Source organism: Epinephelus lanceolatus, chromosome 10 (genome assembly GCF_041903045.1).
Source record: "Epinephelus lanceolatus isolate andai-2023 chromosome 10, ASM4190304v1, whole genome shotgun sequence".
NCBI classification, from domain to species: domain Eukaryota; kingdom Metazoa; phylum Chordata; class Actinopteri; order Perciformes; family Serranidae; genus Epinephelus; species Epinephelus lanceolatus.
The window spans coordinates 4,717,569-4,745,556 of NC_135743.1; the positions used below are offsets into that span (position 1 = coordinate 4,717,569).

Consider the following 27,988-nt stretch of genomic DNA (forward strand, 5'->3'; position numbering starts at 1 on the left):
GTGTTGTCCAAAGCAGCAGCTGAGACCCCCTCAGTATCACAGCAGAGGATGCCAAAGCATCTGATGGTCACAGTCTAAGTAGCTGGCAAAGGAGGCAATGGAATCTCCTGAACTAGAAATACTTCAGCTGTGAGCTCCACAGTGCTCTAGGTACTCAATAGAAGATGGGGATAAACCACACAGCAGAAACCTGGAACCACAGCCGAACTGTAGAGTTGGCTGAAGATCATTAAAAGCCTTTGTTAACATAATAAAAGCTTTCCTCTTCCATCTGTTTAAAGCAGGGAGTCCCAAAGTTTTGATGACTGTGAGCCAATTTAGAGAGCCAGCATGTCGCTGAGGGCTGCGCAGGTTCAGGTCAGGACACAAGATGTAGGCCACTGTCACCAAGCAGTCCCACCGAAGTTCTTCATCACTGAACAACTCACATTTGATCTCACAAAGGTGCTGTGTTAAGGTCCAGACACACCAAACCGACTTCAGAGAACTAGCAGCAACTAAAGCCGACTGCTGCGTCACCTCACGTGATTGTGTCTCGGCAAGAAAGTTGCACATGGACACACTGCAAAAACTACAGCTGATGGCCAACTAGCACTTACATTCTGCGCCTACATGAGAGGAAATAACTCTCCACGCCAGCAGACGGTGATCGTCTGTAATCGTCATTCAAAAAGGGAAACCAGAAGACCATCTTGACGCTAGTTAGCACATTAACAACACAATCCAATGTTGAAAGAATAGAGCATATTTACTGTGCGCCAGACAGTGAGCAATACACAAACCATCAGGAAATGTTTCTGCTGAAGAGCTCAATGGCTTAAGAAAAATAATCTTACCTTATGTAACAGGTTTGTTTCGATCTCACTCTTTCTGGACTTTAGCTCTTTGTTTACTTTCCTCACCTCAGTTTGCCAATCAGAGTGATTTCATTCACTGATGAACTGTGTCATCTCTGACGCTGATTCAACATGCTAAATCAGCGGAACGAATACAAGCCAACGGGGACCGACGGTGCAGAACACACCGCACTGGCTACGCCGTCAGATGCTCACCGACGGCCCAACACTGACCGATGGCCGACTGTCGGCTTGGTGTGTACGGGCCTTTACACCTTCACTACTTTTCGCAATATTCATGAAGACTGTTTGGCAGATAAGACTCTATAGCTAATTCAACAGTCATGACAGCTGTATGGAGGATGAATTTCTATATAAATCCACTGTTTACAATTTTTTAAGGCTCAAAGTTACACATACTTAGGGGTGGGGCAGCTTTGAGTGACAAGCCGTCTGCCGATAGTGTCCTCGGCTTCTCAGTCAGATCCACCTGTCGCTCCTCCACAACTCCACCCTCTTGTCCAAATTTGGTCACCTCTGTCTCCAAAAAACCAAGATGGCAACAGCTGTAATGCCAAATTTGAGGCTTCCAAATGGGAGTCCATGAACCAGTGGGTGAAGTCACAGTAGCTCATCCATAAATTTAAAGTCTATGGTGACGTCATTCTAATGTGAAATCTATGGGCTGACGGTGAGCATGTGCTCTGTGCTGCACAAGGCAGAAGCAAACCTGGAAGCTAGAAGACCTTTTTGGCTTATTCATCCCATGAGCAATTTTGTCTGAACTGACTGGGTGCCATCACAGATTGAGAAGTGACCATATTTGGATGAGAGAGTGGAGCTTTGGTACCCTGGAAATCCAGAGTTCTCGCGAGAGCACAATTAGAATTTGCTCAGCGAGTCACTCTGGCAATCAGTAATGATGCTCATTACCCATGCTGTTGGAGCTGAGCTGCACCAATCACATCGGTGTATCTGATAAAGGCGGGCCAGAGGCGAGCTAAACAGATGACGACAGCGCTGTGACGACGATGTCCGGAATCAGTCAGTAAACATTGCAAGATGGCTACAGATGAACACCAGTTGTTTGAAATGGCTTTGGCCGCTACAATGAACGAGTTAGACTTGGCTTTTTCTCTAAAAGAGGAACAGAAGACGGCGCTCAAATCTTTCCTTTGCAAGAAGGATGTTTTTGCTGTTTTGCTGACCGGATACGGCAAGAGTCTAATCTACCAGTTAGCTCCGCTGGTAGCTAAACTCTGGATACGTCACCCCGTGTATTGTTCTGATTGGTCGTAGTGTTAGCCAATGGCATGCAATGATATTTTCAAATGCATGCTTGGTGCCGCCCCTTGAGTTGGGCCATTTGCATTACTCATAGCCAGACCCTAAATCTGTCTGGATTGGGTCTGGATTTCCAGGCTAGAGCTCTGGGATAGCGAGGAGTGAATCTGAGTTCAGCAACGCCAGACAGACTGTCACACTCGTGGCCATTTTTCACCCATACAGTGCACAGGTGTTTTTAACAAGGCTGCAGCTGCACTGAATCCAATAAGCAGCAGGGTGATCATGTGCTGAGTAGACTCCATATACAGTTCTGTGCACATGCCCACCACCCGAGAGCACCCCATATCATGCAAACAACCAGACACTTTGCATTACATACACCCCACAACATACAGTTAAATTCACTGTATCTCTCTACATCAAGGGGAAGGTTAGGGAAGGTAATGCAAGGGGAGACGGGAGTGTCCTGTCATCCTTATTCCTCAGTCCTACCTTTTCTTTCCTCGCTCAGGTGCAATCACGTAATATCAGCAAAAACATGCATGTTGCTTGTTAATTCTGCCGTAAAGTTGGGCATTTAACACAGGGGTCTATGGGGATTGACTTGCAGTTTTTCAGCCAGAGTTCGCTGCTTGGTTGCTTTCTTTAAATCCAGTACCCTGTTAATATAAAACATCCAGGATCACCTCTGCACACTTGGATAATTGCTGCATAAAGTAGACGTGATTGTCACAGTGTGTTTCAGAAAATTACAAATATTGTGGAACAGCCCTCCTCAGTTCATCTTGAAGATCAGACACACTTTACCTGAACCATCCTGAGGCCTTTAGTCATCATGTGAAGCCCTTCAGTCACCAAGTAACCTTGGACCTCTTCATACTTTGGGCCACAGACAAGGTTGAGCAAAAAAATATTGCAAAGCAACATGTGATTTAAGTCTAGATTAAACCATACTGCTTATCCCTCCTAAATCTCCTTGTGCATGGGCAATAATGTGAGTAATTTGATTTGATGCCCTGTTATTAGCTCCATAAGTAAAAGCTAGAGCTTTAAAACCAAAAGAGGCTTTGGATTTTCTTCTGTGGGTGTGTTAACATGTCAAAAACAAGATTTTCTCCTTCATTTTTTGAGGCCAAATAACATGAAAATGAGAAACATCTTTTCGACTCACTGATCCTTTTTGTAATTTAGACCTTTGTTAAATGCACCTCCACGTTATTGATTTAAATTCTATTCCTGACATTTGAAATGAAAGAAGATTAAGTGTTCACCTGCTGTATTAATAAGTCCTTGAAATACATGAAAGAGTGCCGTTAGTCTCATTAGGCAATACACTATGGATTTCATGGATTTTATTACCCCCTGGGTCAAGTTATTGGGAGCTTGACTCTGCAGATTACCCTTTCCATGCACACATCATATTAGTCATGGCCCAGCAACGACCACATGTGCATAATTCGGCTTTTATTACCCACTGCTGAGCCATCAGGAATTTGTCCATTTTGCACATTGGCAGTTAACCTTACACATACAGTACATACGAGAGCACAGTGTGGGGTGGAAGCAGGATCAGCATATACAGAAACACAAAGAGTCTTATACGTATGAAAACTGCAGAGGAGGAATTAAAAGTCTCTGTGCTGTCTTTCTTTCTTATACGTATGAAAACTGCAGAGGAGGAATTAAAAGTCTCTGTGCTGTCTTTCTGGGACACCAGTTGGCTTTGATGGATGTTTCAGACCAGGTTTACTGAAAAGAACAACATGTTTTAAAATGCTTTTGCCATGTCCAGATTCAACCAACGGGACTGAATACATTTTCTACTGTTGTCAATTCCAAGATTCATATTCAAAGCTCTAAAAAGCTGAAGAGACAGATTTTTCTTAAGAGTTGGTGGAGACCAGCACAGTTGCAAGAAGAAAATGTTGGCACTGTACATTTATGCCTACACAGATTAGTTACATTTTCTACATTTTATACGTATCATATCAACATCAGCAGTTTGTTTTTAGCACGACACACGCCACAATTTCAGCTGTGGCTGTGGCACCAATACATGTTTATTTTTAGTACAACATCAGCAGCATTTTCAGTGGCAATTGTGCCACCAAAACCAGGTGTTCTTTGGCGAGACATAAGCATTTCCAGCCATGATTGTGTCATCAAAATTGGTTGTTTTTTTAGCAAGACAACAGCAGCATTTCCAGCTGTATTGTGGCACCAAAACCAAATGTTTTTTTTTAGCAAGACTGAGACAAGTCCAGCTGTAATTTGGGCATCAAATGCAGGTGATGGCTCCAAAATTGTTTGTATTTGAGCGTCACAGGTGGCATTTTCAGCTGTTACTATGGCAACTAAATTGGTGGCTTTTTACTGAGACATTGGCGGCATTCCCAGCCGTGATTATGTCACCAAAAGTGGGTCTTTCTAGCAAGAAGTCAGCAGGATTTCCAGCCACGATTGCGGCATCAATATTGGTTGGCTTTTAGCAGGACATGAGAGGCATTTCCAGCAGCGATTGTGCCACCAAAATTGTAAGTGGCATTTCCAGCCGGGATGAGGCACCAAAAACCAGGTATTTTAAGCCAAAGCATGATCTTACACTAACCATAATACAGTGGTTGTGGTGCCTAAACACAACCACACGTTAACCACACCATTGTTGAAGTGTAAAGTTTCAACATATCCACAACATAATAACGTACAAATGTCCCATATCTGTGGTTTGCAGAAACGTACAATGCCAGCATTTACTCTGGCGATTGGGTTGTCGAGATCTACTGAGGCGTATTCAATAATGGAGCAATTAATAAATTGAAGACTTTATCTCATTATGGTGTCTTATAATAAGAGGGTTTCTGGTTCCTTCTGTGTGGAGTTTGCATGTTCTCCCTGTGTCAGTGTGGGTTTCCTCCAGGTACTCCAGCTTCCTCCCACAGTCCAAAGACATACAGGTTAATTGGTGACTCTAAATTGTCCATAGGTGTGGATGTGAGTGTGAATGGTTGTCTGTCTCTATGTGTCAGCCCTGTGATAGTCTGGTGACCTGTCCAGGGTGAACCCTGCCTCGCACCCAGTGTCTGCTGGGATAGGCTCCAGCCCCCCCTGTGACCCCCAGCAGGATAAGTGTCAGTGAATAGTTTCAAGGGACAGTTAAAGACTCACCTGTACAGACTAGCTTTTGAGTGTTAGGGAGCGATCACACCGAGATGAAACGCTAGAAATGCGACGCCAGTAAAACCATTGTTTTCCTATGATATGGCGCGTCTGACTGGCGTTCAAGCATCTTTTTAGATGGCCATTTTTCCAGCGTCTTTTTAGACGCGTTTTTAGATGGGCGTAGATGCTGAAAAGTTAAAAATTTTCAACTTTTTGAGCATCAGACGGCAGTAGCTAGCGCGCATTGAATAAGCGCTTCCAGCGTTTCAAGCATCTTTGAAGCGTCCGCGTCTCTAGCGTCTCATTTCTGTGTGATCGCCCCCTTAGGCCGTATCCACTGTTTTATATGCCGCTTTCTGTTGTTCTCTCAGCTTGTCTACCTTATTTCCTCTGGCTCTGCAGTGCCATGTGATCATGTTCTATTTTTAATTTTATTTATTTGTGTATTTTATTACTCTACATGCACTGACCTTGCATTGCCATATGCATTGTGTGTATGTTTTCTTGAATGTTTCAGTTGCATGTTTATTGTGACTGATTAAACTGGTTTTATTGTTTGTACTGTTAAGCACTCTGTTTGCGCGTACTATGAAGGGTGCTATATAAATACAAGTTTACTTACTTACTTACTAAATGAAGGTGGAAAGAAATGTGAATAAAATCAAGTTACCACAATAAAGACCCTGTTATTTTGAGCTAATATTGATGGGTGTTAATTTTGAGACCTTACCTTTAAAATTATAAGCCACAAAATTGCAAAATGCGATAGCAAACCAGCACAATTATGTGTAAACGTCTATTTTTTTTTTTCCTTGTTGTTTATGTTTTACAGTAAGTTGACAGAAACAGACGTCTGCTAATGAATGCTAACATTGCTGCTGGAGTTGTAAATTGGCAACTGTTTGTTTGCCCCTCTGCCCCCTGGTGGCCATAAAAAATCCCCTATTGCCGCTTTAATTGTGATTTATTCTTGAACCTAAAATAGGGCACTTCAAGGTCAATGCACAACACACCTCATTATATCAGATTACTTTGGGGAGTTCTGCATAAACTGTAGCCCACTTAGCTCCACATATATGAACAGAAAATATCAAAATGATTGATTAGCACCTTCCATTTGTTCGTCTCTCAGCCTGCCCTCTACCTCAGCAGGATTATGATTTTCCAGGCAGCAGGAGGAGGAGGAAGAGGAGGAGGAGGAGGAGGTGCAGGTCTTTAAACACTGCCCTCTGCTCAGTTTCTCCTCTCTTCACCTCCTCTGCTCGCGGCGGTCGATACGGACACAAGTCAAAGCTCCTGTGTCGCTCCAGCTCTGAGAGGCTGCTGAAGGACCTTCGGTCGGAACACAGACACAAAGATCCACCTGCACCTGCACCTGCACCTGCCCGGAGGCTCCGCGAGGACACGAGCAACTTCTGCAGACATACACCGACAGCTGAGCCTGAGGAAGATGAAGTAAGAAAATCTTTTACATCATCTCTCAAATTTATTTGCCTTTATCCTTTGTTGCGCCGTGGATAATACACTGGCTCCATCTTTGATCAACCTTTTACTCGTTTTGGATCGTTTAATTGTTAATGATCCCAATTGAATAATCATCAATCATAAGGAACACGTGACATGTGTGTGATTAGGCGGCGCGTCCAGATCTTAAGTAACAGTGACAGCATCTCAGCTGCTGCAGCATCACTGAGTGTTTCTGCAGACATGATGGACAGTGGTGATAAAGTACTGAGGTCCTGTATCAAAGTTAGATTAGTGATTTTCCAGAATATAAAAATACTCCACGTTTAAAGTAAAAGTGCCATTAAAATATAGGCTCCTCATAGTGTTCAGATTGGCTTCTGTCAGAGTTATATTACTGTATACATTATGTGAATGAATTATTATTGTTAATGCATGAATATGTAAGACTTTTGCTGTTGTGGCTGTTAGAGGTGGAGCTGTTTTAAGTGTTGTAGACACTGTTGGCTACTTGTTGATGCTTTTTTGTGATTAACTTTAATATTTTATTTTAACTTTTTTATTTTATTTTATTGTCTTCAAATATAAACAAGCATAGCACAAGCTAGCACCATGCATATCATATACATATATTAATTATATGTGTGTCGATCCATTGAGCTTTTGTAACTGTAAGAGGAGATTTCCAACATAGAGCCAGCATCTTTTTGGCTGCAGTGATGCCCGTTAGGAGAGCACATCTGTTCAAACATGTTTTTTATGATTAAAGTTGATTGAATTTCAAATTTCTCACTAAACCACCTCAAATGGTAAAAAAAGGAAAACTAATAACAAGCTCCCTGAACAACATCAGACAGAAGACAGAAAAAATAATGAAATAGAAGAACATGTCTATTCAAACACGTTAAATTTAAGGAGGAGGTACCATTTCACACTAGCGCAGTGGGACAACATGGCACATGTACATCACACATCAGATAGACTAGCACACACCTTGCTCCAAAAAAGCCTCACATCCTGGCATTGTCAGTACATATGCATGAAAGTCCCTGTAAGTCCATCTGAGCACAAGGTGCAGACGATGAATGAGTAAGGAAGGTCCTATGAATAAAATTGACACAAGTCCTGGTTAAGGTTTCCTCAAAATAAAACTGGTTGCACAAAACACCCTTAAGTCTACTCCTGAAGGCTAAGTGTTTGTTTTTCTCCTTGTCTTGGTCTTACACTTACGGAATCCCTGGAACAAGTTTATTGTGACAAATGAGACGAGAAGAGTGTTCTGATTTTACACTTTAGATTTGACTGAATTAAATTTTGTCGCACTTTCTTCCTACAGTCGTTTTCTGTTTTTTTAGCGATCAAATTTACTTCATAGTTTGTGCTTTCTATGATCGTAATCCTCTAGAAGTATTACCTTCTCCTCCTCTGACCAATGTGGTTTTCTTGTCTTCTTTTCCTCTGCCATTTTTTTCACCATCTAATATAAGCCGACTTTGTGAGATGAAATCAGACATCACAAGCGTGAGTCCAAACAAACAATCTCCATGGGAAGTTTTATTGCTATAAAATCTCCCTCAATACAGTGAATGGGTTAACATTTTCCTCAGCTAAGAAAACCTTTCAAGGGATTTTGTTCAGCTGTGTCAGCTAAGGAGAAATGAAGCTCTAAGTGTCATACTTAAAGAAAAAACTTAAGGTGTTTTGTGCAACCAGTCCCTTGGTTTTTAGCATCAACAGCAACTCAGTCCTTACATGTATAATGGAGAGAGCTTTATACGAAATACACCAAAAGATTGATTATAGTTGAGAAAGCAAACCTTTTTTATGCTCTTGTTGGACTGTAAGTGGAGTGTTCCATGATATTCCAGATGTTTTCATCGTGGGTCGCAGTTAGAGATACAGAAAAAAAGATGAACATGGTAAATTGTGAGACAGACTCAGATCATTAAAGTTGTGTAGCCTGTTCTCACCTTGAATGTTTGCAAAAGTATGGACACCTTCAGGTCTCCAGACTGGGCGTGAAAGTAAGATCCCCCCCAGTGAGGAGAGAATAGTAGCCTAAAGATTGGGCTATTTTGATTCCATTCCATGTTAGATTCTTTCTCAGGAAAACGCCATATTCACAAAAGACAAAAGCTGTCCTGGTTTCAATGGAACAGCTGAGAAAATTCTTGCTGAGCTGTTTCTTGAAAACATTTAAAAATATGTACTGCAGCTCTCCTTAGATTTATATTCACACAAAGGGACTTAAATACCAGAAAGTCTTAGCTGCTATTTTACCTTAATTTACCACTGATCAAAGAAAGTGTGTGTCAGATTTAGGGGTATTTAGCTGCATCTCACAGTGAGGATTGCAGATTTCAACCAGCTAAAACTTATCCTGGTTAGAATACCTTCACTGGTCATTGTTCAGGAGGTTAGGACCGGGAACTGCGGTCTCTTCCTCTCCAGAACAAACAGACCAGGTGATTTAAACAGGTAAAAACCCGGAATAAAGCTTCATGTTTACAAATCAGTGCATCTCCAATGTTCTTGTCTCAGAGGGGCTGCTAACTACAGTGGCTAACTCAAAAATTACAGTGTCCCCATCTAGAGCCAGTGTTTGGTTTGTCTGTTCTGGGCTACTGTAGAAACATGGCAGTGCAACATGGTGATCTTGGCAGACGAGGACCTGCTCCCTATGTAGATATAAACAGCTCATTCTAAAGACCGGTTCAGACCAATGATTCGTGATGGGAGGAAATGGTTTAAGAACTTTGCAGAGAAAAGTTGCAGTGGTGTGAACTGGTGTGAACCTGCACCCCAGCTGGTTAAATCACTGGTAGCTGGTTTTAGAATGTAAAGCATGTTACCTGTTTCTACAGTCAATCAGCTGAAGTGAAGCCCGCTGGTCAAGTCAAAATGAGTCAAAATGTTCGCTTGCTGCGGCACGTACGTGGCAGGCTGAGCCCTCTGTTTCTATCCTCAAGGTGTGCCGGTGTCAGACTGTGGGTCGCTGCTGCTGCTTCCTGTATGTGCTTTAGTCAGATAGTGTGTTTGATTCAAGGCAAGGCAGGTCACTGTGGATGCTCACCCTTTACTGAGGTTTACAAAAAACAAAATCAAGGCAAGACACTGCAACTTTATTTGTGTAGCACCTTTATGTGAGGCTACAATCAATATTTTTCAGCTGTACTGAGCTGTATAGGGAGTCTCAGCTCACAGGTTTTCTGTCTGGTCCTCAACTTTACTGTTCTGGTTCACTCTCAGTGCTCTCATAGTGTCATTTTCCAGCCCAACTGGCAAAAAAAATGTTGGCATTGTACGTTTCAATACACCACAGATAGGTTCCATTTTTACGTTATTAAGTAGGTTATATTTAAGCACAAAAACGACTTTGTTACAGCTACGAAAAGATCATGTTTTGGCTTAAAATACCCAGATTTCAAGGTACTATCCCCGCTGAAAACACTAGCTGCTAAAAAACACCCAGATTTGGTGTTCAAAAAGCTGCTGGCCACACAGCTAAATCACAACTGGTTTTGTTGTTTGTTGGTTTCAAACAGTGGCCTGCAGCTTCGTAGGCGTCTCACCTCAGTGTTACGCTATTCACCAGTTCACCACCCTCCACTTCCTGATGACAAAGTCACCTCATATACTATATCACTTTGGAAACATTAATATGATACATATGAAATATAACATACATGGTTTGCAGAAATGTACACTAAGCAGATTTCTGATCTCAGAACCAAACAAGATGAAGCTAACCTGGAAATCCAGATGCCCCGCCCCTAGCAAATTCGAATTTGCTCTGCATGGGGATGTGGCCCCGACGAGCAGAGCCCGTTGAATTGCCATCGGACCAATCAGATCAGTCTATCTGACAGAGGCGGGCTCTGGGCGGGCGTAACATGATGAGGACAACACTGCACTGTAGGAGTCTAAAAGTAAACAGCCAAGATGGCAGCTGCCGAAGGACCGTGTCCATTCAATTTAGCTCTGGAAGAAACGCTAAGCCAACTACACTTATCTTTTCCCATGAGAGAGGAACAGAAGACTGCCCTAGAAGCCTTCGTTTCCAGGAAGGACGTATTTGCTGTTATGCAAAAGCATAATACATCAGTTAGCCCCACTGGTCGGCAATCCAATGGGGCTTAGTGCAATGAATACGTCACCTTGTTTGTTGCTCTGATTGGCTATTGTGCTATCCAGTTGCGTACAGCGGCATTTAATATGCCTCAGTTAGTGCGGCCCCCTGGGTAGGAAGGGTGCATCGGTGAGGGCCAGACTAAGATGAAGCTGCTTTTAGCTATAATGCAGCACAAGGTTAAAGGCAACGTCCAGATGATCTTAAACGCATCCCAGCTTAAGCAACTTTAAAATTTAAATGTAAAACTCGGATTCCTTTGATTAACTGATGCATGCACTGCACTTATTGAGTTCAGGTTATCTTATTACTAAACTATACCTGGACATTAATTGTGTTTCGGGTCGTTTATTTTATTTATTTACTTATTTTTTTTAAATTAAATTTCTTTATTTGAATTGATAGAGGGGATGGTGGATGGTGGGACGCCTGCTAAACTGCAGACCACTGTTCAAGACCAACGAACAACAAAAGCGGTTGTTTTTTACTGAGACATTGCTGCGTTTCCAGCGGGGATTGTGCCCCCAAAACTGTGTATTTTGAGCCAAAACATGAGCTTTTTCTAACCACACATGTGGTTTTGTGCCTAAACCTTACCACACGTTAACAATAGTGTTGTTGAAACGTGCATTTTATGCTAATTATAATGCAAACATAATGTATCTGTGATTTGTAGAAATGTACAATGCCCAGATGTTTCTTGCAATTGGTTGAAGGGTGCAAAAGTTTATGCTCTGTTCTCTTAGTTGTTGTTGCAGCTCTGGTGGCAGCGTTCTGACTGTGCTGAAGTTGTTTTAATGGTCTTTTTTGAAAGAGCAGATGAGAGGCAGTTGCAGCAGTCCACCCTGCTGGAGATGAAGGCATTAAGGAGTTGTTCTGGACATGAGACCTCTAACTCCTACTTGTCTGAGATGATAAAATGCTGGTTCAGCTCAGATCTGAGTCCATTAAAACACTGCTGTGTCTTCATACTGCTTGCATCAGACTGAGCTGTTAGTCTCTCCCCCTGGTTACAGTGATTTCTATCTTGTAGAAATAATTATAGAGGGACTCATTTCTAAATTTCTTATCAGACACCTGTTCTGATTACACATGTAAAGGGGGTGACTCTTCAGGTGGTGTGGTTTTAACTCTAATTAGTTTTGGTTTCTCAGTGAGTGACGGTGCAGTCGGCCCTCAGCGGGGGCCGCAGGTCATGCAGGTCACTGTGACTGCTGCACAGTTTGGTTATACTAACAGAGGGTGAAGCTCCTCTGCAGTAGCATCAGTAAGTTTCCTCTGAAATGTGACTCAAACTAAATAATGAGCTCAGACCTGAGCTGTGTTGTTTTTTTTGTCACCATGTCTGAGGTATAAGCCTTTAAAGCTCACAGCAATTCTGCCTAATCAGCTTGCGGCACGCAGACTGCAACACACACACACACACACACACACACACAGAAATACATACACACAAATACACACACTTGAGTTTTATAACTTATGGCTTTTGTCACTTCTTTAAAAGTTTTGCCCCGCGGCACACACAGTCAGCCGCTCTCAGCTAATAAGACATGGCTGCTGCTGCTGCTCGAGGCCGACTGTTGAATCGTTCCAAATCATTCCTGTGAACTTAACGTCTCTCTCAGCACTCAGTCATGCTGTACGGAGTCCGGAGTCTCTTTCTTCCTCTCTGCCACTCTTTTCTCTGAGAGGTCTCCGTTGCTTCCAGCCCTCCCCGGCTGCTCCTTGCTTCCTGTCAGAGTGTGTCTGTCAGGGGGGTTTGGGTTGCCCCTGGAGATGGGCAGAGCGAGTCATTCGAGGTGGTGCGATGTGGGACTGGTGGGTTAGTGTGATGGAGGAGCTGCAGAGGGGCAAAAGGGTAACGGCAGCGGTCCTTCGCTGTGAGAAAGCAGAGGGGTACAGCGCAGGGGAAGTTGACCCAACGATGGCTCAGCGAGTGGTTCTGGACCCCATTCTCAAACCTGAAAGACGGAAGAAAAGAGAGGCTGTGTTCAGCTTTATGGGGGTGTGTGAACTCTCTGAGGCTGCGTCCACAAATTCCATACTAACATGCTATTTAGTATGCTAAAACAGTATGTCTGAAAGCTTAGAATGAAACCAACAGTATCAATCAATCATTTATTTGTCGCGTGGAAGGTAAAACCCATCAGTTAACTTGTTCACTGTAATTTAGTTCTTGTTCACGTCTTCTTACATTGTTGGCTACTGCTGTATAATTATCCATGTTTCTGGATGGTTTCTGGTGGTGGAATGATTGAACTGTCCACACATCCCGACCTCAACAAGGCAACGGGAGCAATTTGGGGTTCAGTGTCTGGCTCTAGGATACTTCGACATGCCGACTGCAGGAGCCGGGGATCTTTTGATTAGTGGACAACCTGCTCTACCCCCATTTTGCATGGAGCAAAAGATACAGCGATCAAATCTACCAAGAGGAGAAGACACCAAACTATATATATGCCTGTATGTCCCTTTGTTTCACTGCGTGTCCCCTCTCTAAATTTGGAGGGGTTTTTTTCAGTCCGTAAACACAGCGCAGGCGGAGCTCTTGAGTTATTTTTTCATCAGCAGCAGTTTTAGACTCGGGGTGGATAAATGATCTGTCAGTCCATTCTGAGCTGATCAGATCAGAGATGAGTAGCTGCTGCAAGTGAATGATAACATTTAGACCTAGCAAAATGAATGATTAAGTTTCACTTTAGTTTGCCTGACGTTCTGCTGCTCCGTCTGTGCCCCGAGTGCGCTCTGTGCTCAGACAGTTTGGTGCGATAAAAACCAAACATGTATGTGTATATATATATATATATATATATATATACATATATATATATATATATATATATATATATATTCCAATCGCGCTCCTAATGAAGCTCCAAAAATAGGAAATCTATTTGTGTCTGCAGATGTTTTAATGGCCAAAATTAAATGAATGAATGAATGAAATGAAATACAAATGGCCATTTTGCATTTGAAGTATTTCTTAAAGCCGATCAGGTATCAGCCAGATGTAACTGATCACCCATAGTGTCTTCATCAATGTCATTATAAAATTTGACGTTTTGTTTATTCATTCAGTCACAGCCAACTTAATTTTTAATGATAGAGGGGATGGTGGATGGTGGGATGCCTGCTAAACCGCAGACCACTGTTCAAGACCAACGAACACCAAAAGCATTTTTTTTTTTTTTTTACTGAGTCTGCGTTTCCAGCGGGGATTGTGCCCCCAAAACTGTGTATTTTGAGCCAAAACATGAGCTTTTTCTAACCGTAACCAAGTGGTTTTGTGCCTAAACCTTACCACACGTTAACAACAGTGTTGTTGAAACGTACATTTTCAATGTGTCTGCTAAACATAATGTATCTGTGGTTTGTAGAAATGTACAATGCCAAGATTTTTCTGGCAATTGGTTGAAGGGTGTAAAAGTTTATGCTCTGTTCTCTTAGTTGTTGTTGCAGCTCTGGTGGCAGCGTTCTGACTGTGCTGAAGTTGTTTTAATGGTCTTTTTTGAAAGAGCAGATAAGAGGCAGTTGCAGCAGTCCACCCTGCTGGAGATGAAGGCATTAAGGAGTTGTTCTGGACATGAGACCTCTAACTCCTACTTGTCTGAGATGATAAAATGCTGGTTCAGCTCAGATCTGAGTCCATTAAAACACTGCTGTGTCTTCATACTGCTTGCATCAGACTGAGCTGTTAGTCTCTCCCCCTGGTTACAGTGATTTCTGTCTTGTAGAAATAATTATAAAGGGACTCATTTCTAAATTTCTTATCAGACACCTGTTCTGAAATCTTTAGTATATAATTTTGCCATATTTATTTCTGTACTATTCTATATCAGATTTTTTTTTTTTTTTTTTTTTTTAAGTTGTACCAATAGTTTTTAGGTATTGGATCATTTGGTACTCAATGTTGGCACATACCCTGAGTTTAGGTTCTTTGGTTGGTATTTGGAGAGCAGAATTCAGATTGATGCAGTACAGCTAGGGATTATATTGGATATTGGATTTTTGGCCGATATCGGATGTGCCAATATGTCAAGTCATTTGACTGATAATCGATACCGATTAATATATCCACTTTTTCCCCACCTGATTTTAGTGATCATCAAGTCTCATCTCTGGTGGAATTAACATCATATTTTACAGGCATACTCTTATCGTGATGGTCCACCAGCAGATGGAGACATGAAATACAATGCTTTGAAAGTACGTAGTATACATTCATTGTGCAAAATAAGTAGGGATGCACCGAATATTCAGTAACCGAATATATTCGGCCAAATATTGCAAAAACACACACATTTGGTATTCGGTGGAATAAGTGAAAAGCAAGGCCGAATAATAGCGGCGTGTTTTGATAACGCAATCAAACAGCGTGCGGTGATGGACGGAGTAAAATGTCGGCAGTGTGGCGATATTTTACTCCGTCCGTCACCGCACTCGCATTTGCGACTAAAAATAGTTTTGTGTGGGCAAAATAAATCATTCAGCACGCTGTGCGAGTACAGATTTCAACCAGCAGCAGAAACGAAACGGCGAATCCCGCCGGTTGTGGGTTGAACGGGGGTCACAGACACGGACAGGAATATGTATTCCTGTCAAATACGGCGGCGTATGATAACGGCTTACCGGCGACGGAGAAGCCAATCGCATATATACATGCTGGTAGTCCTGGTTGACTTGTGAACCTTGGATTTCTAGTTTAGCTTACAATCGTTGCAACAAAAGACAAAATAGCTGCTGCTGTGATTCACGCACACATTAGTTTCACCTTAAACAAATGAGTGGAATCACAAATACTTGTAAGTTTAGACATCTAACTCATGACAGAAGCAGCAGGAATAACTTGATTTCTTTTTGGACGTGTTTGTGGGTGAGGTGTGAAGACTTGTTGTGCTGTATTCTAAATCTGCTGAAGCACCAACCCTCTCGTCACACACTGTGTAAAGTGACAAATGGGCCAAACTCTCACGAAGCTGCTGCAGTCCTTTAAGAATGTAGTTCACCCCTCCTCCCTCCTCCTCACCCCATCTCCCCCTCCCTCCTCCCCTCCAGCCTCAAATGACCTTTTCTGGCAAACTGAGCGGTCAAACATCCTCTCTCTTGGCCCCCGCCGCCTTTTCCCTCAAGGTGAAGTCATTGACTATTCAGCCACTTGTGATGCCTGTCTTTGCACTTCTGATGTTGCCCGGGATGCGTCCTCTGCCTGCTCTGCCTCCTCATAGGAAACCTCTCTCTCTCTGCTCACTGAGGCTGTACACCCAGCTCAGAAAGAGAAAGAGTGAGTCAGACAGATAGCTGATAAGTTTGAATTGAAGGCATTGTTAGATTTGAATAGTCAGACATGGTGGAAGCTTGTCAGGAGCAATTATGCCAAATTTGTCCATTTGATGTGGAGAGAAAGAGATATGACAGGAAGCTGACAGGTTGGCAGGTTTGCCGTCTCCGTTATTCTGACTGCTCTGTTATGAAGGTTAACACTGGCCCAGAGTTACATCTTACAGAAGAACCTCAATCTAGGTTCACTTTTCTTTATTTCAACACTTTTCCAATGGTCCTTTTTCCAGCCTGGTTCCAGACATCAGATCTGACGGCTGTTTCATGTTGGATCAGTCTGAGTGTAGGAAAAAGTTCAGCTAACAACTGAGCTACATGAATGAAAAACAGCGACACAAGAAAGGCAACAATCGTGGATGAGTTTGACAGAGGTGTGAAGTGTACTCCCAGTAAGTTATGGGAGGAAAGGAAAAAGCAGTTCTGTCTGATTTCTGATTTTCTGTTGCACCCACTACAAGGGAGTGCATTTATTTATGACAGCACTCAGGGTGACGCTGCAGAAATATGTTCTAGGAAGAAGCGGTTTTGTTGTGATGTTATATTTGTAAGTTGTGATGGCTCTTGTGCAGACATTTCCAGTATCCACTCAGTTAGCTCTGCTACATTTGGGCTAAATTTGGGCTAAATTTATGCCCCTATGACTATGTTGCAAGTGTTGGTGGTGCTTTTTTTTGGTTGGAGTCGCATGGTGGTGGCGTGTAGCTGAGAGTCACTCATCACGAAGAGGAAATCACCTCATCAGTCTGTTAAGTCTTGTCCTGCCGACTTCTAGCTAGCTAGCTGCTAGATAACCAGGTCGAGGTTTTCAAATGTATACAAAAGTTAACATCGAGGAAAAGATGGAGAAGATGGACACCAGCTGGACTCACATCCTGCTTGCAACTGTACAGGTGTTAGAAAATAAACTGGACGACCTCTGTGCTGCAACAATTTCCAGCAGGATATCAGGAGCATTGATATCCTTTGATTCACCAAAAATTAGTCATGTTATTGTCATTGAGCCCAGCTCAAAAATTCACCAGGATGACATGATCAACCAGTTTTTAATTTATCAGTTTTTTAAATTCAGTTTGTCAGTATAATAAAAAATGTCAACAATATATTTGAGGTCATTTAGAAACTGTCCCTGCATTCCAAATCTTTATTATGCCTCCCTGTCGCCGAAGGCTGCGGCCAAAGGCATTAACGTTTTTGGGTTGTCTGTCCCATTCTTGTGAATGCAATATCTCAAGAACGCAGAGAAAGACTTTTTACAAATTTGGCACAAACTTCCACTAGGACTCAGCGATGAAGTAGTTAGATTTTGATGGTCATAGATCAAAGGTCAAGATCACTATGACCTTGGTGGAGTGGGTTTTACACACATCACACCAATCAAATGAGCCCCTCTCCTCGCCCTTAAATGCGCCGCATGAAGGCGTAATGAGTTTACTCAATTCACCATGGCAGAAGAGAGCAGCAGCGTCAGATGGCCAAACTTCTCCCAGGAGGAAACTGATGTTTTGGTCCGGGAGGTCTGCTCGCAGTGTCCGAATATACGGAACTGCGAGCAGACCTCCACGGGCTGATGATGCAAAGGTAGCCTGGGAGGAGTTTCTTTTCTTTTGACTTTTCTACGATGACAGATGCTGAATATATACTCCCTATCTGATGCTGTGGCTGTTTGTGGTTGGCTGAGAGGGATGTGAACTCATTAGTTTGCAGCTGTTTAATCAAATCAGGTTGGGTTTCCATTACGCGTGCCAAACGTGCCAAACGGTGCCAATCCCCTTTGATCTGACATCAGATGTGACGGGACAGTCGATATAGAGATACATTTATGTGCTGATTGCAGATAGTTGCATTAAATAGTGGTTTTGGGTATTTATTGCATCGTTAATGTGCCTGATATTCTGGAAACCTGCCTGTGAGGTTTTGGTGACGTGTGCGCACTGTCCGCCGGTCAGCCAAACTTCGGCTTACACCGGCTGCGCTCCCCCTGCGCTGACAGTAGACGTGGTTTCAGCTGGCGAGCTTTTAGCGCACCTTTGGCGAAGCCTTTTGATACGAAACTGTCACTGCGCCAAGCTGGATCTGTCGACACCTCCCCCTGCTGCGCCACCACACCCATCTCAGCGCACCTCGGTCTGCCAAACTACCAAACTGAGCGCGCCTCGGGCTGCGCTGCTCGAAACTAGTTCTGCGCGGGGTTCACCACCCTGCGCCGCGCCGGGAAACTAGAGGCCGTTATCTTAAGATTTAGATTTAGATTTTGGTGGTCAAAGGTCACTGTGTCCTTACATCTGTCTCATTTTCATGAACATGATATCTTAAAAACAGCTTGAGGGAATTTCTTTAAAATTTGCACAGTGTCTACTGAACGTCAAGGATGAACTGATTTAAATTTGGTCAAATGTAAAGGTCAAGGTCACTTCACCAAACATGTTTTTGGCCATAACTCAAGGATTCATACGCTAATTCTGACAATATTTTACACAAATGTCTAACAGGATAAAATGATGAAGCGATGACACTTTATATCCAAAAGGTCAAAAGTCAGCTTCACTGTGACATCATAATGTCCTGCAAAACACTTTTCTGCCCATTACTCAGCATCATCAGGAACAGAAGGGGAGACATTTGGTCAGATACTGAATTGGTGACTTCTCGAAACTGTGCTGATTGTATAGATCTTCTGAGCTGCCGAGGGGATGATGTGTGTGAAGCGTCCATGTTTTCACAGACATGGATGTAGGTGCAACTTGAGTACAAACACGAAGTACTATTTCTAGTTCCCTTTACTGTCAGCACGTAGTGAAGCTGCCCTTACAAAGTATTTGCTGTTGCATGGAGGATGCATACACTGGGACATACTACTCAGTCATAACATTTCACCTTGAATGTCGACCCTCTTGCTTAAATAACCGTTCAAATACAGCAGTCCGTAGCACAAAATCTAAAGTTAATAAAAAAGTATTTTGATTTGGAATGCAGTACACGTTAACACTTAACGTTATCTTGGAGATACAGCACCTGGAGAGCTGTGCTGTTGTTTCTCTGCGATATATGTAGATTAAACTTTTAAGTCATAACTGTATCCATCATATTTGATCATATTTGTGCCGTCTGTCAGCTGTCAGTGGGCTGTCACCTGCGGCTCAGTCAGTGTGATGAATCTTCTGCTGCACAGAGGACTGTGGGCTAGAATAGCCAGAAAAGCATGCTGACTTGCAAACTACAGAACCCAAACTGGATGCAGTGGAACATCCTGGTATTTGTTGCGTACTGCATTATTTCACAAACTACTGATTATTTTTTCTGGCATACTAACAGTAGGCTATGGTAGTGTCTTTGGTAACTTTGATAACCAAACTTATATGATGCATTAAGGTTAAATGCAAATGAGCAAGAATATTGTTCACCTCTTGATTTCAGACTTTTTAACCCCACAAATATTAATATCAGTGTTAGCATCAAGACGACAGCGTCTGTAATATCTTAGCATTGATTTTTCACAGCCTTTTCACACTTAAATCTTCTGGATGTGGGTATTTACCAGTCTGCAGCTCTGTTCAGTGAAATGATTTAAACGTCCTGCTTGATCCCGAGTGGCATTTCTACTTTCAAAGCTTTTATTTCGGAGCCAACTTTAGGCATTAAAAAATCGTCTAGTGATTATTCATTAATCCTGTTTTGATTAGAAATGTGTCTCTGCTGAGATCGACAAAACAAACTTTAATTTCTGTCGCCATCTTAACTTTAATACTCCCTTCAGTCAGAGGGAAGTGCTCATTGACATACAGTAATTTTTTAATGCCTGTGATTTTCATGTATCCTCAGGAGAGACGAGCTCCTCGTCTCAGCTGTCCTCTCCTTGTATAAGATGATAAAAGATGAAAAAGTCTGGATTTAGCTCCTGCTTGTTAATTCAGGCCTGCAGGTGAAGCGCTGACAAGTCTCGCCCTTGGTTGGTGTGGAGTCAGTGTCGCCAGCTGTTTCCTGTTTGTTTTGGTTTGTTTGTGCCTCAATGAGCTGACAGAGAACGTTTCATCCGCAGCAAACACACAAAAAGAGAAAAAGTGGAATCGGTCTTACTCACAGGCTGCAGCTCCACTATGTATTTTTCATTTCTCCAGCTGGAGGCTCTGATCATTTATTCACTTCCTGCTTCTCCCACAGTGATGCAGATGTGTTCAGTGACACAGGGACAGACAGGACTTAAAGTTAGACTGCTCCTCTGGGCATCATTCAGTGAAACGTGACGCTCTGCTCAGCAGTAGCCTGAAAAATTGATCCCAAGCTGCAGACCTACAAGTCTTACCTGTAGTGCTGTTGATCAGTCTAGACTGTCTTGGTGTAAGTTGACGACACGGATGTATTAAGAGACCTGGATACAGTGTTGAATGTGTTGCCCTGTTAAGTCCTGTAAGAGCTGCTCACTGGTGCATGAAGCCAAAATGGTTCAACTGCTGTGGATAAAATTACCCAGATGATCCAGGGATTATCGGCACTACTTCTGCACTGTACGGCCCATAAAGCATGTGCACCAGAGACTTGCAGCGGCCGAGCTCTACAGAGTGCGACTGAGTGGCTAACCTCCACTGGCCGCATGGTAAATTTCCGGTTTAGCGCACTACTAGTCTCTATATACAGACTCTACATTCAGTGAATGTAGAGTCTGTAGGCAAACCCCGGAGATCTTGGCTCCGGAAGAAGAGCGGAAGAGCCCTGGTTTCCGGTTGTAGGCTGTTCGTAGTCCGCGTGATATTGACAAATCACGTTTGAGCCGGCTGCAGTTGTTGCCAGGTTAAACGCTCCATGCGGTGAACTAACGAGGCGGAACATAATTGGCGTCACTGCAAACTCTGAATCCATCTCAATGGTTCATCATATTTACTTATGTATAAACGGAAGTCGGAAACGGAAATTCGCCTCCTCCGCCCAAATCAAACCGGAATGCCAAAAAATCGAGGATCTACCCCCAGAGGCTGTATCGCCGTCTGCTGGAAGACAGACGGCGATACAGCCGATGGGTTCCGAGAATGGCGCACTACTAACTTGAATGGGGACAAAAATCCTAATTTTTTAATCCTTCCAAATGTTATTGGACCGAATGGATCAAATCCTGACAGTGAAGGAGCCATTTCTCGGGGGTTGTGACACTCAAGAAAATGTATCCACTGATTTAGGGTGCATCCCATTTCCACCCCTTCCCTCTTCCCCTTGGTTTTGCACGTTCACGTGAGGGGTTGGGGTGTCTCAATTCTCATTTGGAGTAAGGGCTAGGGCCAAGACCGAGGGCTACATAGCCCTTGAAACTGGGGCAGCAGTGGCTCAGTCCATAGGGACTTGGATTGGGAACCGGAGGGTTGCCTGTTCGAGTCCCCATCTAGACCAAAATATGGAGTGTGGACTGGCGGCTGGAGAGGTGCCAGTTCACCTCCTGGGCACTGCCGAGGTGCCCTTGAGCAAGACACCGAACCCCCCAACCGCTTAGGGCACCTCACCAAGAGCAGCCCCCTCACTCTGACATCTCTCCACTTTGTGCATGTATAGGTCCTGTTTGTGCATGTGTGTGTCTTTCAGACCTGTGTGTAATTGACAAGCAAGAGTGAAAACATTGAATTTCTCCTCAGGGGGATTAATAAAGTAAATAAACTAAACTAACTAACTAAACAAAGATTCTGGAGGGCCACGCTTGAAAGAGAGGGCTATGAGGAATTTCGCATCATCCACGGCGTAACCATCAATCAGACGGACGGCAAAAGTTTTTTTTATGTAGCAATGGCTGAACGATCGCCCAGAGAATTGCACAAATGTATTTTCAGCATTTTAATTGATATTATAATCACAGCACTCATGTTTCATGATACAGTTAATCCAATGTTCAAGCGGTTTTGCCGACGTTAACATTTCGGTGTTCCCTTTGTGTGTCACAACCAGAGACGGTGGCATTTTTGTTTGTTTGTGTCAACTCTTTTCACTTCTGCTGGCGTACAGTAGCAGCCAGCTTGTGGGAAGGCACGATGATGCAAACGGTAATCAAGTGGTGTCTCATTTCTTAGGAGAACGTTTCTACCCCTAGCCTGCTCAACTCTGTATAGAGGGCGAGGGGAAGACGCAGACGAAGGGGAAGGGGTAAGAATGAGAATTGGGATTCACCCTTAAAGATGTTTCTTTCGCTATGTAAGTCAGTAGGAAAAAGTCTGTTTGGGTTGCGGGGCATCATGTGACGGACCCTGCCCAGTTATGGCAGTGTCAGCAGCCCAATTCTGGGGCGTCATTCATACCAAGTCTCAGCCGAGTCAAGCGACCAGATGCTGCCTGGCTAATTTCACCCGGCATGCAGAGTTCAGGCCGATTCTGGGCCAGGTCATTTTGGCTACCCAGGTGGAAACTGCAGTACCATTGTTTGGCCACGACGAAGATGGACAGTATTTTGCTGTAATTGTATTTTTGATTTAGGGGTGGACTTTCTCTTTGAATTAAAAGTTTTCATGATATTAAAAAAATTGATTAAAGCGCCTGCAGGACGATCTACTTCCCAACTGTCCATCTGAACACTCAGCGTGCTCTGATAAATATAGTTTATCCAGTAAATTAATAATACAGGTTTTTATTCTGCTGTTCTCTGCACAAACCAAGAAAGGAAAAGTTGTTGCTGTCATGTTAAAGCCTTGTTATATTAATGTTTAATAAAAAAAAATTAGATTGTATGCCCTGCATGTCAGTTTTCCACCTAGTATCGAATAATAATGCATCAGATTTATATAGCGAATATATTTTTCATGGTATTTTATCAAAGATAGAAATTCCAGTGCCATGACAACACCACAGAAGAAGAAGTGAAAGTGTTTTTTGAGTTTTTTAGGCTTGTTGAACGAGCTCATTGAGTCAGAGGTTTCTTGGTGGCTTTAACTGTGGTCCAATTCAATCACCAACAGATAGTGAAACTGTTTCCTCTAACTAGCATCTGGACCCTTGGTTGTAGTCACCTCATGCAGCTTCTGGTAATATAAAGACGTTCTCTTGCTGGATCAAAGCCTTTCTAAACACAGTTTGAGGCAGTTTGTCAGCATGTTTGTTGTGAGAAGAGAAAACTTGTGTGTTATCTCCAAGAAGAAAAAAGATGTGTTAACAAAGGAACAAATAGGATTATAATACAACAAAGAAGCACAGCAGAGGGGGAAAGAAAAGTCAGAGTGAATATGGTGGAGGATGAAAGAGTGGTAATAATGGTAAATCTAGTTAAGTTGGAGGCCGGGCTTCAGTCCGACCCTCCGGGGAGTTCTGAGGGAATCAGGATTCAGCTCACGCTCTGCAGCTCCTGAAGTCTGACTCACAGCAGCTACAAAGCTCCAAGGACACACAGACAGTCCCTCTTTCTGTCTGTCTGAGTCTGTCTGTCTGCTGCTGGACACACACACACACTAACACACACACACTCACACTAATAAGCCAATAAACATTTTCATCAAACAATAGTAAGAGTCAATATTGTCTTTGAATTCTCAGCGTGTTTAAGTGCAAGCTGCTGCTCAACTGGAGTTATTATAACATTTTGATATTGACTGAATTATTAGTGACTCTGCATCAATTTTAACCTACAAAACCCAAATATTCACTTAGAGCAAAACAACAAATCTGCACCACAACTGTTTCTTTATTGACTCAGGAGAGCCTCAGTGAGGTTGATAGATAGTCAGCCACAACACTGAGTCACAGACAAACAAAAAATATGACATGAGTTTGACAGAAATGCAATTATGAAATAATTATACAGCTTCTAATACAAAGAGATAAAAGATTTCATCATGGGCAGGTTATAGCACACACACACACACACATTGGGCCCCTGGGCACAGATATGCAAAGGGCCCCGGCACCTCTCCTACACAGGAGCAAGACACAGACTTTATAGCTGTGTATTGTTGCTGTGTGTGTAGTTTGTAGCAATTATGGTCTCTTTGAGGTAATTTTGTGTCATATTGGGTTCATTTTGTATGTCTGATGTAATTTTATGTCTTTTTTTGGTAGTTTTGTGTTGCTTTGTCATTATTTTGTGTCTCTTGATGGGGATTTTGTGTGTTTTTACTCATTTTATGTTACTTTGGCATTATTTTGTGTGTCTTTGTGGTTGTTTTGTCTTTCTCAGTTGTTTTATGTCTCTTTGTGGATATTTAATATCTTTTTTAGTCCTTTTGTGTTCTTTGTGGTCGTTTTATGTATTTTAGTAGCCCTTTTTGTTTCTTTATGGTAATTTTACGTCTTTTATGTGTCGCTTTGTCAGTATTTTGTGTCTTTTTTGTAGTTTTGTGTCTCTGTGGTTGTTTTGTCTATTTTTGTGCAAATTCTTAGTGGTCATTTTGTGTGTCTGTGTATGTTTTGTGCATTTTTATGGTTATTTTGTCTTTCATTTAGTTCTTTTGTGTCTCTTTGTGGTCCATTTTTTGTATTTTTGTAGCTGTTTTGGTCTCTTTAAGGTAATTTTGTGTCTTTTTTGGGTAGTTTTGTGTCACCTTGTCATTATTTTGTGTCTTTTTTGGTGTTTTGTGTGTTTTTGTGGTTGTTTTATGTATTTTTGTAGCTGTTTTGGTCTCTTTAAGGTCATTTTGTGTCTTTTTTTGGTAGTTTTATGTTGCTTTGTCATTATTTGTGTCTTTCTTTGGTATTTTGTGTCTCTTTGTTGTTCTGTGTATTTTTGTAGCCACTCTTTAAGGTAACTTTTATGTCTTTTTTTGTTTTGTGTCTCTTTGTGGTTATTTTGTCTTTTTTTTCATCGTTTTGTGTCTCTTTGTGGTTGTTGTTTATTTTTGTAGCCATTTTGGTGGCTTTAATGTAATTTTATGTCTTTTCTTTGGTTGTTTTGTATCTCTGTGGTTATTTTGTGTCTTTTTTGTCGCTGTGTTTCTCCTTGTGGTTATTTTTTGTCTTTTTTGGTTGTTTTGTATTTGTATTTTTGTTGTTGTTTGGTGTCTCTTTGTGATTATTTTGTGTATTTTTGTTGTTGTTTGGTGTCTCTTTGCGGTTCCTGTGCATCTCTTTGTGGTCTTTTGTGGCTTAGTGATCACTTTGAGTCCCTCCTTGGTCAGAATGTGTAAATTTGAGTGACATTTTCCAAGTGAAGGCTGCGGGGCCCCTGACCTTTAGGCCCCTGGGCCAGTGCCCAGTTGGCCCATTCAATAATCCATCCATGCATCCAGGAGAGAACCCAAACAAAACCTTAAAACAACCAAAGAGTTGTGTAAAACAATGAGAATAAATAATCTAAATCAGTCTCTCGTGTTTCTGAGTGCAGGATAGATAGTTTGTATTCACAGTGTTGGACATGATGGATAAAGTCATCATCCTGTCTGTTATACTGCAGAGACTCTGATGATATTGGCTCGTTGTTACTTCAGTCGCTGTTTAAATGTTTGATGAAAATCGGCCACCTGCCACCTTTCCTCTCTGAGTGTGATGAATGGCTCCGAGTATTAAGTCAATATGTGTTTTTTCTCTGTAGTGAGCATCTAAATTCTGAGAGGGAGGAAGTCACACAAACTAAACCAACTAATAAATCAGAGTCTCAGTCTGGAGACATTTGGTGTTTTTGATTCGTCACCAAAGGCTAAACATTGTTGTATTTATCTCCGCCTAGTCTGGCTTTTTGTTGGGGTTTTTAAGGGGGGTTGTAAGTTTGTTTTATTTGTTACTTTTTATGTTGAAAATTAAATACAAGAAACAGAACAAAAAGAATGGTATTTTTGTCTTGTTTCAAATTTCATCCTCAAATGCAACCTGTTATCACAGTTAATAATCTGTGCACACTGATTTTTGAACAATTAACCACTGTATGACTGATGGAAGACTTTGTTCTCATTTAAATTACCTGGTTTGCTTCATTGTACAGTAATTAGGTTAAGTTAAGTTAGGACAGTGCGCGCTGTGTGTGCATTTTATTTAAATTTATTGAAAGGATAGCTATAGGATAGATGTAGCATCTCGACACAAATACAAAACAAAAACATACAGACAAAACTGCATTACTTAGCAAACATACACTACAGATACACAGATACAGACATCTCGCTCACCATCTCCCACCCACACCCCCTGCCCTCATAGTTTCATAGTAGTTTTCAGCAGGACAACTCATAAACATGAGCAATTTTTTTTTTAATTCTTATTTAGACCCAAGTCAGTCACAAAGTTTTCTGTTTTTTTTGTTTTGTTTTGTTTTTTAAAATAAAATAAGAAAGCGATCAAATAAAGATAAAAATTTGTTGTATGACTAATCATATATGCAGAGATGGTATTAGTGGTATAATAAATAAAAGTAAACTCACAAATTTTAACCCTTGAGAAAAATATCAGGCAGGAAGAAATAAACAAATTAATTAAAATAGATTAAAATAATTAAATAAAAAAACAATAAAAAAATACTTATACATACATAAAAAATAAATAAATAAATAAATAAAAGTAAATAGTTAAAAATAAAGACAAAGCAGTAATAACAGGTACCACTTTTCATATCAAATTATTTCTTGTACCTCAATACATATTTAAATAAACCAGAAGAGCCCCTTGTTGACCAACTGCATAACACAAGGAAAGATAACAAATATAGAGAAATTGGGAAGAGGGTCTTGCTGCATTCAGGTGCTCCTAAGGAAAGGAGCTTGCATTATCACAAGTAAACTATGTGCAGGTAACATTTGAGTAGCTCGACATAAACTTTGGGGGGAGTTATTTATTTATTCCATCATTCATGACCAGTTAAAGTCAGATGTAACTGAAGATACATATTTAGTCCAACAAATTTTAAACTTCTCTTCTTCCAAACATTAAATTTGTGTTAGTTTTTCCATCACAAAAATGTCCTGGATCGCATCAATCCTGTCCTCAACCATGGGTGCGTCTGTTGACATCCATTTTCTCATATATATTTAAATCCCTCAGCATTGTCTGGTCTCAGACCTAAAAAACACGAGCAAGTTTTACCCAACAACATAATGATTACCTTGTCAGTTCACAGCGACATAGTTCAGTACTATCACCTGACTGTTTGTGGTCTCATCTATCTTCAGCCGTTGTTTCCTTTATGGTATGTAACACCTCTACGCTCAGTATAATGAATGCTGCCTCCACCTGACTGAGTGTAATTAAACACATGGGCTTGAACCTGTATCGATGGATGACAGGGTCAAAGTTCCCTCTTCTGTACATTGTGGGAGAACATGAATGAGAACATGGCGATCACGCACATCCTACCAACACTTCTACCTGACATGTTGTTACTTTTTGTCAGCAGATGTGTTTGGTGCAGTCCAGAGGTTTTTGTCATCAAGTTCAAACACTGTCTCTCACCCACAGACTGGATGTGCCCCTTCCTGTACTGCTGTGTACCATCTGTCTCCTCGTCCTGCCGTCGTCCTCTACCCACCACCACGAGTCAGGTACGCACCCCTCCCTCTCCGTCCCCCTCTCTTTTCACCACTGACACACACCACTCCATTAAATCATACGTGACCTCTGACTTTAAGGGCAGCGGGATGCTGTTTAATCATTTCCTGTCGTTCATTGTTTTTGCTGACACGAACTCTCCGGAGGCCGTTTTCAAGGGCGTCCGAGTGTCCCAGCAGGAAGTCAGACGGATATAATGTCTTCTCCTGTAGTTGGACTGTAGTGAGAATATTGACAGATTTTTCCATAACATTGAAACATATGGCATGTAAAGGAAAATAAAATGAGGAAATGCAAACTGATTTTCATTCCACGATACCGGCATGCTGTCTGAAATTGCACGCTG

At 42.0% G+C, this 27,988-nt stretch overlaps 1 protein-coding gene across 2 annotated transcripts in view; it reads left to right on the forward strand.

The window, feature by feature from the left end:
• The first annotated feature begins 6,599 nt into the window (after positions 1 to 6,599).
• bcan (brevican) overlaps positions 6,600 to 27,988 on the forward strand; it is a 41,076-nt gene continuing 19,687 nt past the window's right edge. For both annotated transcript variants that reach the window (XM_033639816.2, XM_078171326.1), the window contains exons 1-2: positions 6,600 to 6,737; positions 27,553 to 27,635. In XM_033639816.2, coding sequence (XP_033495707.2) covers positions 6,733 to 6,737; positions 27,553 to 27,635 — 88 coding nt within the window. In that variant the 5' untranslated portion in view covers positions 6,600 to 6,732. The remainder of the gene's footprint in view (positions 6,738 to 27,552; positions 27,636 to 27,988) is intronic.